Source organism: Corylus avellana, chromosome 3 (assembly GCF_965113065.1).
Source record: "Corylus avellana chromosome 3, dhCorAvel1.hap1.2, whole genome shotgun sequence".
Classification (NCBI taxonomy): domain Eukaryota; kingdom Viridiplantae; phylum Streptophyta; class Magnoliopsida; order Fagales; family Betulaceae; genus Corylus; species Corylus avellana.
In genome coordinates, this window is record NC_142492.1 from 11,633,838 (window position 1) to 11,645,893 (window position 12,056).

General features: G+C 33.8%; 1 protein-coding gene across 1 annotated transcript; it reads left to right on the plus strand.

Annotated features, from left to right (window-relative positions):
* The first annotated feature begins 4,790 nt into the window (after positions 1–4,790).
* On the plus strand, positions 4,791–7,380 carry LOC148586786 (cytochrome P450 86A22-like). Its single transcript, XM_088514685.1, has 2 exons — positions 4,791–4,875; positions 5,059–7,380. Exon 2 carries the CDS (start codon positions 5,510–5,512, stop codon positions 7,118–7,120), a length of 1,611 nt encoding a protein of 536 aa, XP_088370811.1. The 5' UTR covers positions 4,791–4,875; positions 5,059–5,509; the 3' UTR covers positions 7,121–7,380.
* Positions 7,381–12,056: the final 4,676 nt, after the last annotated feature.

Genomic DNA, 12,056 nt, shown 5'->3' on the forward strand with positions numbered 1-12,056 from the left:
TAGGTGATCTCCTAATGTTTTTATGGTGTTCTCCCGGTCTAAGGTTGATATTACTTTTTAAAAATTAAGTAAAATAAATAATGGTCAGTTTCTTTTTTGTTTTCTTAAAAAATAATATTCACCTAAGACTAGGAGAACACAAAAGACACCTAGCATTTTCCTAAATAAATATTTCAAATAGAAATCCCCAAATTAAGTTAGAACTTTTACTTTGTTATTTTGTTCTACGTACAATCTAGATAGTATTATATATTGTCTAAAATTTCACCAAGAAAAGCCATTTTCATCCATTATCTATTTCAAAACGCTCAATCTTCTAAAGTAGCGATCATAATAGGAGAATGTTAGGTGCATTCCTAGTATCTTTATGATCTTATGTGGATATTATTTTTAAAAAAAACTCACTTAATTTTTAGAAAATAATATCCACCTAGGACCAATAGAATACCAAGAGAATACTTGGCATTTTTCATTATAATATATGTCAAAAAAAAAAAAAAAATTTCTCATCATATTCTTGAAAATCCAAATTCTCAAGCTTCTCAATTGAGAATGTAAATGCCAAAATTAGGAACGTTAAATTTTGCGATCCAAACGCCATGTTTAATGCCAATTAACTCAATCTCCCCTGTAGCCTTTTCCCTTATTAAATTAAAATTTTTTTAAAAAAAAAACTCAATCTCCATATTACACTTCTTTTTCTCTCTTTCTAAGAAAACAAAGAAAATGTTATAAAAGAGGGTTTTTTTATTCTTATCTGAATTAAAAATAAACAAAAAAATAAAAGACCCAATCAATAATTCCCCCGGAGCTCTGCTGAATCAAAGAAGGCATTGGCAGAAAGTCTTAAAGTTGGGTGAAATATTTGTACAATATGACAGGTTTTAAGAGCATCATGTCAGAAAGATGTGCAATGATTGAGGGGATTATGTAATAAAAGTCTTAAGAGTGGGCTTAAATATGATAGCAACTACTGTTTTAACTTAACAACATAAATACAGACTACTTCTTCACCGCAATATTAGTTGTCAAGTTCTAGAATATGTCCTTCATTTTTTAAACTAACAACAACATCAGTACACACTACTTCTTCACCGCAATATTAGTTGTCAAGTTCTAGCATATGTGTCCTTCATTTTGATCCAACGGCAATGCTGGAATAACATGCAAATGATCAACATAGGGTGTGTTTGGCCAAGGACTCAAAAAAAAAAAAAAAAAAAAAGTCTTTACTATTTTTCTCAAAATCAATTCAAATATTTTTACTTTTTGCATCACATCAATAACATTTTATTACTATTCAAGTAAAAAAATCACTACAAAACAAATTTTTTTTACTTTTTTATATAAAATATTTTTACTTTTTTTTCTCACATCAATTAAATCTGTTACAGTTTTAATTCACTTCATTTTTCAAGTCCTTTGACAAACACACCCTACAGTGGGATAGGATCATAGGATGATGAAACATGATCAAACCTACGGCTGAAGGATCGTTGGATTCACTATCTCCACTGCATGCATAAGCAGGGAGGAGTAGATGAACAACCTTCAACCTCTAATCTCATGGCACACACTTTATACATAGCTAACTATTTTTATTTATTTTTAATTAAAAAGGTAGAAGGGACGACGACAAGAGTGATTAGTCTACCTGAACGTGACTATGGCAACATCTACTTACTGAAAACCACATAGAAAGTGCCTAGACGGTGGGACTGCATGTACATGGTCTTTCAAATCCGATTGAATCATGATAACCTGATTCAACCTCGTCTGGACGTCAACAGAATTCATAGTGTAGAGTCATGAAAATTTTCATTGCGAAATTTGAACTCATGCCCTATTATGTAGCTGATCACTTAAAAAAAATTTCGAGACCATTAAACCACTGCTCAAGATGGTATACATAGCTAACAATTGGTTGAAGATACGTAGAGATGGAATAATTAGGGGACTCTTGGGTCATGGCTTTTATTAAGAAAATGATAATAATAATTTTGATGACGGAGAACCCTCTAATGCAAGATCACTTTGTGTACTTACCCTTAAACGACAAACCTTAGACTTGTGCATAGTGCCTCCTACACGAATCGAGTAATACTCGGCTTCGTCGTAGGCATAGCCCCAAAAAATTCTTTTTATTTAAAGAGATTCGAACGTTAAACATGATGCGGATGCCACCGAGTCCAAAGTCAAAACTAAAAACTAAAAAAATTCTGAAGTCAGAGTAAGAGTGAGAAATAGAAGAGCCAATGAGCATATTGGATTTCCCATCTTGCAGATTACGAGAGTGAATTGCCAGTGAGAAAGCAAATGTCATCATCTTCTGCTGGCAGCTGATAATTAATACAAATAATATGACTGTAGCAAAGCATTGATGATGAAAACAGATCCATCGATCACTTACCAAACAAATCATAAGTGAAAATATCAGTTTGAATAATATTGGATCTTGCAAAGACATTTGTTGGCATTAGTGGACCATATATCTCTAATCTTATTTATTTATTTATTTATTCTTTTAAATATATATGACATATATTAAAAAAATGTAAGATTAGCTAAATTTTCTCCTAGCCAAGGAAAGAAAATATATACATATCATATGTATTAGAAAATTTTAATTTTGCAAGCTAGCTATAAACCATATAGTTGAGTGTTTTAATTGATTTTTGAGACATTATAAATGAAAACCCTATATTGGTAAAAAGGTGTTGATGATAATTAAGGATATATACCATTATAAAGTATATATAAGGCAAAGGAATTGTGCCTACTGTTATATCATCCGTACGTATTTCTATTTACAATTTCTTTCTAGTTCTATTTTTCATGCCATTTTTTTTTTCTTTTTTAAAAAAACCTTAAACTAGTTAAGTAGATATACATTTTGTCCCATATATATACTGCATCTCGTGTATTACTAGAGCATGTTTAAGATTGTGTTAGAAAATTGAGATTTTAAAGTAAAAAATAACAATTATATTAAATTTTTCTTTTTCTTTTTTTTTTCCAAAAATGTGTTTTAGCCCCCTTTTTAAGAATAAAAAAGTTAACCAAATACGTACTTTTTGAACTTTTTTTACTAAACATACTAATTGTTTGTTTGGCATCGTTTTTTAGGTACTAAAAGTACTTTTTAAGCTCCTTAACACAATCTTAAACAAGTTCTAAATCATTTCCTCAGGTGAAGAGTGTTTTTCAAAATTGTCAGGTATATTTGTTAATAATGCGTTTTGGATGGTATATTTTATTTTTGACCTATTATCTCAATGGTGATGTCGATGGTATGTGTCGAGGCCAATGACAATTTTTGTTTAATATGCTTTTTTTTTTTTGAAATATCTAGTATTACTATATATCAATACAATTTCTTATTTCATTGCTTTCTTTTGCTCTTTTATTTGAGAATATATATATATTTGAAGCACAGCACAGGTATCGGCTTCATTAAATTGAAAATTGGGATCTGAATTAATGTCAAAAAGCACGATAAAGCGCGAGAGGAACGTGACATAATTTTTCTTAAAAATATCTCATTTTTATTCTTACGTTATTATGGGAAAAATAATCCTCTTTTGCATATGTTGCCATCTTGCAGCTGTAAGACACCTGCACGGATGAGGTAAGCTTTCCTAGTAGTTCCACCTGCTTTTTTTTTTTTTTTTTTGCAAAAAAAAAAAAGAAAAAGAAAAAGAAAAAGAAAAAAGAAAAGCATTTATTTATATATAACTATTTTAAATTCAGAAAAAGAAAAAGAAAAAGAAAAAAGAAAAGCATTTATTTATATATAACTATTTTAAATTCAGGTCTATTTAATATAGTATATAAAAAAAAATCAAGATAATAACTTAATAACATGGTTAATTACCTTTTTAGTACCTAGGTTTTCACGTTTTTATTTTTTTTCACATAGGTTTCAATTTGGAAAAATGATAAAGGCACAACGTAAACCCAACTTTAGCCCAACTTTTCTCTACTTGTGGAGGAGAGAGAGAGCCTTAAACTAGAGAGAGAGAAATTTGGTCTAAAAGTTCGGACAAAGTTGGGTTTAAGTTATGGCTATATCACACCTCTTCAATTTCTATTACAGTGTTGATACTTGACTTATGGATAAATACTAATTTAATATCTCTGTCACCATTCCGTTAGCCAAATTAATTGACTGCAATGGGGTGGCCGAACCACCCCCAAAGGTTTTAGGAGTGGTTTGGCCATCCTAGACGGGTTCCAGGGGTGACTAAAACCATTCCCATTGCAGTCAGTTAGTTTGGACAACAGAATGGCAAGGGAGGTACTAAATTGATATTTACATATAAATCATGTACCATCAATAATATGAATTGAAACCTAGATATGAAAAAATAAAAAAAGTGAAAACTTATGAACTAAAATGATAATTAACCTTTAATAATATTTACTCAAAAAAATATGACCAAAGATGAGATCGATAATTATAAAGTTTAATCACCCCCACTCAGGAGAACAACGCCGTCAAAGTCGGTGCAAGTGGAATTAAATGTGAGTGGGGTCGCTCACCGAACCCAAGCGGCTCACATGAAGAAGAAAGAAATGGGGCTATTTAATAAGAGAAAGAGAAAATAGATTCAACAGTACTGAATAGTGACCCCATGCTCTGTCAATTTTGCAGAGTTAAATTCTTTTTAAAATACAAGTTATTTTTGAAAATTACATGTAACTAGGCCAATGCATATCGAGAAGTGATCTTTTTACAATTTTTTTTTTTTGGTAAATCTCTGCAGATACCCTTCTGCATGAGTATATGTATACGCTCAACTAATCGCCTTTTTTGTTGTAGTCTTCATTGAGTGCCAGAATTAAAGTGAAGCCGCGCTTTTTCTGCAAAATTAGGTGAGAGTTGCTCCTGTGAGAGAGAGAGAGAGAGAGACAGAAAGACAGACAGGGAGACAGAGACATTTGGCAAAGAGGAAAAAGATTGGTTTGTGGGTGTTTATGTTTACGTTATTGTTTGGCTTAATTCAATTTACAATTTACAAATGTCTTTTTCTTTTTCTTTTTTGTTGAAATTTTTAGTTGTGGTGGTGGTGGTGGTGTTAGCTCAATGCCTCCAACGACAATATTTATGGCAGTGGTCTCGCAAGCTGGTTGAGAAGGTCCACGGGAAAGAGATAACGAAATTCAACAGCCTGGGCTTGCCTTGCCATTTATTGCACTCCCTTTCATTGCTCCCTTATAAAAACTTTTCTTTTAGCTTCTTTTCCCTCACTCACACAATATTTCTCCTTTCTCTTCTTTTTTCCTCCTTCTTCACTTGCTTTCTTGGGTCGTTTCTCTGCTCTGTTTGGACGTGAGAATTTTCAAACACCCAAGCCCAGATTTATCGTTTTCAGTATAAATCCCATCTGGGTTTTGTTCCTATAGTCTATTTTGATCTGGGTTTTGTCTTTGACGTTCATCTTTCACGTTTTCAGCTTGCAAATCTTTTTGGTTTTTGTAGCTCCGGTGGAATAAATCCGCCGATCACATGGAAATAGCAACGGCATTGATGATCTTATCCGCCGTCGCGGCGTACTTGTCATGGTTCAGACTAATCTCGCGGTCACTGAAGGGGCCACGTGTCTGGCCTCTATTTGGAAGCCTGCCCGGGCTCATCGAGCACTCAAATCGCTTGCATGACTGGATCACGGACAACCTTCGCGCTTGCGAAGGCACGTACCAGACTTGCACGTGTGCATTCCCATTCCTGGCGAAGAAGCAGGGGCTCGTGACTGTCACATGCGACCCTAAGAACGTGGAGCGTATTTTGAAGGCCCGGTTCGATAATTACCCCAAGGGGCCTAATTGGCAGGCTGTGTTCCATGATTTGCTTGGTGATGGGATCTTCAATTCTGATGGTGACACGTGGCTGTTCCAGCGAAAGACGGCTGCACTGGAATTCACCACCCGAACGCTGCGCCAAGCCATGGCTCGGTGGGTGAGCACGGCCATCAAGCTTAGGTTTTGCCCTATTCTCAAGATGGCTCAGCTGGAAGCCAAGCCTGTTGATCTTCAAGACCTCCTGCTTCGGCTCACTTTTGATAATATTTGCGGCTTGGCTTTCGGCAAGGACCCGCAAACCCTCTCTCCAGGGTTACCAGAGAATGGCTTCGCCTTGGCTTTCGACCGAGCCACCGAAGCCACGCTTCAACGCTTCATTTTGCCGGAGGTTGCATGGAAGTTAAGGAAATGGCTCCGGCTGGGAATGGAAGTCAGCATGAGCCAAAGCCTCCAACACATCAACCAATACCTAACCAACATTATTGACACACGTAAGCACGAGCTAATGAGTCAGGAGCCAGGTGGTGGTGGGACCCCGCATGACGACCTACTTTCGAGGTTCATGAAGAAAAGGGGGTCCTACTCGGACCAATTCCTTCAATACGTGGTGCTCAATTTCATCCTAGCTGGACGTGACACGTCATCTGTCGCACTAAGTTGGTTCTTTTGGTTGGTAAGTCAAAACTCCAGAGTGGAAGAGAAAATCCTCATCGAGATCTGCACTGTCCTAACGGAAACACGAGGCATCGACACGTCCATGTGGGTGGAGGACCCGCTAGATTTCGAGGAAGTTGACCGATTGATATACCTTAAGGCAGCATTGTCCGAGACCCTAAGGTTGTACCCATCAGTGCCTCAGGACTCAAAGCACGTTATTGCTGATGACATTTTGCCTAGTGGGACATTTGTGCCGGGAGGCTCATCAATCACATATTCAATATATGCAATGGGGCGGATGCAGTCAATATGGGGTGAAGATTGCCTAGAATTCAAGCCTGAGAGATGGTTATCCCTAGATGGCAAGAGAATGGACGCACAAGATTCCTATAGATTTGTAGCGTTCAATGCGGGTCCAAGAATTTGCTTGGGGAAAGACTTGGCCTACTTGCAAATGAAGTCGATTGCGGCGGCGCTGCTGCTGCGGCACCGGCTGACAGTGGCGACGGGGCACCGCGTGGAGCAAAAGATGTCATTGACATTGTTCATGAAGTATGGGCTCAAGGTTGATGTGCACCCAAGAGACTTGAACCCTATATTGGAGAAGATTAGCATTGATAAAAATGCTTTCACTAACGGTAACTATAATGGGGTTGATTAGTTTTGGGTGGATCCATAAGAGTAGTATACTTTTTTAGCTGTGATTCATGACAGATGCCTTCAATCACTGATAAAATTCAGTGGTGGTGCATGGGCAGGGTAGTCATGAGGGTGTCTTTCATGGTAAATAATGTGTAATTGGCATCTTTCAAGTTTGCTTTGCAAGTTGTTATATGTATAATTTACTATATAAGTATATATTTCTCAGGTTTAAAAAGGAATAAATATTTAAGCAGAGGGATGGGAGCTGCTACCAATGATCACCTTTGACTCTTTTTGCATTTTTCTTTTCTTTTTCTTTTTTTTTTGTCTTTTTATTATTATTATTATTATGATGCATTTATTATTATTATTTATATATATAAAAAATTTAAATTTTTAAGAAACAATAAATTTAATATTTTTGTTCTTTGTCGTGGTCCCTGATTGATATATATATTTGTGAACATGTGTCCATGTGCGCATTTATTTTTTCTATTCAATTCAAAATGGAAAGGGAAAATGAGAAATGAAAGATTATAATAAATAAAATACAAAAAATAGGTCGGCAACCCAATAAAAGCCCCAAGACCAAAAGACAGTGCAATAAAATACAATTATTAAAAATTAGTTAAATAAATGACCACGATTTGGCCACAAGGGGCGGTTTAAGGAGGCAATCTAGAAGCGGAAGTACCTCCTACACAACACCTAGTTTAGCAATTGAAGAGAATTCAAAGAGAGGTGCATGACCAGCATAGACCCTAGCAAAGGGCCACTTCCCCTCTTGAAGTAGGTATATGCTGTGTCTTTCATTATAGGGCTTCTTGATAAAGTATATTCCTCTTTTGATGTGAAGCCGATAGTTGTATCAACTTTCTGCGCAAAACCCTAAAGTATTTAATACTTTTAGACAAGAATATGAATGACTTGCACGAATTATGCAAACTCTAGTTGTCACATCAATTATTAAACATGTATAATAACACCCTAATTTTTGTTGCGTGTACGAACACAACCAACGAAAAATGCTACAACGTCTACCATTGTCATTGTGAGGTCTTTTGATCGAGTGGCATTTGTTTTTTTATTTTTTAAACAAAAAATTAAATCAAAAGCTTTCGTGAAAAAAGATATATGCATTTTTTTGAGAACGAGAGACAAAAGGGATGCGGGAGTCAGAATAACTAGTTTTTTTGGTTTAATTTTTGGGTTAAATACTTAATACCTCCATGGGGTTTGATAACTTTTTTTTTTTTTTTTTTAAATTTTTTTTAGGGTTTGGTTTTTATCACAAGAGGTCCCTGTAGTTTTGATAAATGATCAAGTTAGTCCCTACGTCAGTTGACCGTTAATTGACCTAACGGAATTCCACGTGGACTAATCATATATTGACACATGACACCTACTCAATTTTTTTTTTTAAATAAAAAAAAGGAAAAATAAATTGAGTAGGTCACCCCCATCCGGCCACCCTCATTTGGCCGGATGGGGGTGGCTGAAACCATGCCCACTGGGTGCTGGGGGTGGCCGAGCCACCCTGTTGGTGCCCAAGGGGGTGGCCGAGCCACCCCCATCCGACCAGATGGGGGTGGCTCCCAATTTTTTTTCCTTTTCTTTTTTTTTTTTTTTAAAAAAAAATTAAGTAGGTACCACGTGTCAATATTTGATTGGTCCACGTGGAATTCAGTTAGGTCAACTAACGGAGGGACTAACTTAATCATTTATTAAAACCACAGGGACCTCCTGTGATAAAAACTAAACCCAGGAGGAAAAAAAATAATGTTATTAAACCCCAAGGGGTATTAAGTATTTAACCCTTAATTTTTTTTTTAAAAAAAAAACAAATGCCAGCTCAGCCAGGACCCCAAAAGAACAACGGTAGAAGTTGTAGCATTTTTTCAAACCAAAAACCTTTTAAAAAATAATTGAAAAAAAGTAGAGATTATAAGTAAATAATGGTAGCAAAATTTAATGCAGTTTGGCTGTGTTGGGCAAAATTTAATGTCAAAGGAAGTGGGCTAGCATCGGTATAATGGTATGTAAATGTGGATAAGCTTGTGAAATTTATGATGAGGGATTAAATATTAATAAAGTAGGACCTCTGACACGTCATGAGTTTGGTCCCATGTTATGGTCCACTAATATACCCTAATTATATGAAAATAAAGTGGCAATAATTAAGAAACTTGGGAGAGATGGAATTGAACTTGGGAGAGAAGGAATTGGAGCATTCACATTGGGTAGCTTGAAAAAATACCAAAAATATATTCTTACTCGGTCAGTCATTTTGGCTAAAGATTTGATTAGCTGATTCTCTTTCTTCTTTGAGAATAATAAAAATAAATAAATAAATAATATTTTAAATAAAATAGCGAATGTGAAACTGTAAAATGTTGATTTGGATGTATGTATTTTGAAAAAAATCAGTAGCTAAAATATACATTTTTAGCTAAACATTTGCTGAGTTTGATGTGAATACTTAGAGCACTCATTTTGGGCTAGTCAAAATAACTATTTTGGCAAGTTGCATAGCAAAAAATACTATAAAAAAAATGTTCCACATCCGTCTCAACAAAATGGTTAAATATTTTTTGGGTTGTTGTAGTGCTACAATTTATATTAATAAAAAATTAAAAATGAATCTTTCTTTTCTTTGATAAAAGGTAAAGTAGATAACGAAATATTATTTTAAATGAAAAAGTGAAAGTTGATGGCTAAAATATCAAGCCTGATTGAAAAAATTGATAATTTTAGCTAAATATTTGTTGAACTGGATGTGAGTACACTCTTTAATGCTGTAAAAAAAACTATAGAAAACAGTTCATATTTAACGTCACTCTCTCTTATTTTTTATGGAAAACTTAAAATTAAATCTAGACCATTGAAAAATATACAGGACATGTCTCATGCATTTTGTTTACCGCAATATTATATATGTTGATTGAATATATCTTATGGGTAGCTTGTTATTGATGTTGGTTATCAATTGACAGATAACTAATTAGGAAAAGTCCATATTTCCATTAATTGTTCTAATGACTTATGATTTTACTTTTGATTAACTTGATCAGTCACTTTCTCATCCTAATTATTACATGCAAGTAAGGTATCAAGTGCTTAAACAATGTTTTATGTCCCCCTCCATGGGTAACCGGTGGGGTTGTCACCATTTATCTTAAGTTATTGTGACGTTTGGCAACATGAGATTAACATAATATCAATATCAATATTAATTTTGGTTTCATCATCTCCAATTTTAGTTCGAATTGATCGAACATGTGTCTTAATTTCAACGAGTACAATTTAGGTGTGTATCTTGCGTGGACACAAATTTTCTCTTAATCAGTTTGGAAGAAATTTCTTTCAACCCGCTCTAATAAATTGTAAGTGTCTTTTAACATGTTTGAATTCTTAAAAAATTAATGTTTGGATTTCTAAGTTAATATAAGAGTACATTCGTATATATGCATCTTATATGTTAGAAAACGCTTAACACGCTTATTGATTGGAGTAGATTAGAAGAAATTTCTTCCGAACCATCCATTTTGGGTAAAGTTTACAAGTATGCAAATAATATACAATTTTCCATTTCGTGTGCAGAAGAGGCTACTACTTTATTTCGTTTAGGATAAGCACTCCATGTGTGGGTTTGTAATTTGAGCAAAAAATATTAATAATGAGTTATAACTTACAAGTACGAAAAGTTTTCTTTTATTCTTTATTTATTTATTTATTTTATTTTTTGTCAACATGCCTAATTGATAGAGGAACTCGAAGACTATAGATTGGTTCATGCACATTCTAAGAGTATTTAAAGTAGAACTTTAGCTTCTATTTTTTTATACACACTCTAATATATTTTATATTATACTCTTTATTTTTTTTAAAATATTATTTTGTGCAGAAAAGAGTGTGAAAAAAAGGAGGTTAGAGTAAAAGAAATAAAGTGAGAGAAAAAATAATAAACAAAGTTTATAGTGTGAATAATGAATAGGTTAATAAGCCTATTTACTGTTTACATTGTATGAAACAAAGTGAAATAGTCTATTCAGCTGGAGTCGAAAAGGCACTCATAATAGTCAAATTTGACAATTACTAGGGATTTAGCTATGCAGATGCTCTAAGAACCCAAGTAAGATTTTGCTTCAAGTACAACATCACTAACATGTGAATAAAACACAATTTTATGAGTTTTTTTTTTTTTTTTTTTTTTTTTAAATTTTTTTAACTTTTATAAATGAATAAATTTGAATTAGTTTATTATTGAATCAATCATAAAACAGATATCAATTAAATCAAGAATGTCGTTACAAGGCTCGGCTACAAACTACGAACTAGGATCTTCTTAGAGCATTCTCAATAAAAGAGCCAAATGTTACTTTTATCTAAAATAGCTCTTCAAATGTTTAAAAAATCATATACATTGGATTAGCTAAAAGAAAATGTAAAATAGATATTTAATTGGAAGAGCTAAAAAAAAAAAAAGCTAAATGAAGTAGTACTTTTCAAGGGAGCTATTTTATTTTTCATTGTTTCTCACATGTTTTCTCTTTTTTTCAAATCTTTTCCTACTTTTTCTCTGCATGTTCTCTTTTTTCCAAAATTTTTCCCATTTTTCCTTTCACATGTTATCTTTTTTCAAAACTTAGAGTACTCCCAATAGAGGAGCTATATTTTTATGTAAAATAGCTTCTCAAAACTCACTTTTATCTAGTTTAGCTAAGAGTTTGTTTGAGATTGCGTTTGAGAAATAGAACTTTTAAGTCAAAAAGAACTTTTGGACAAAAGCTCTTTTTGACTTAAAAGCTTCATTTTTAAGCTTTTGCCAGAAGTGTTTTTTTTGGCTATTTTTAGGCTTTTTGGACCCTTAAAAGCGCTTTTAATTTTTTTACCAAATGAATACATTTTTCTTCAAACGGGCTTTTTTGAGTGTTAAAAGCACTTTTAGGCCCCTC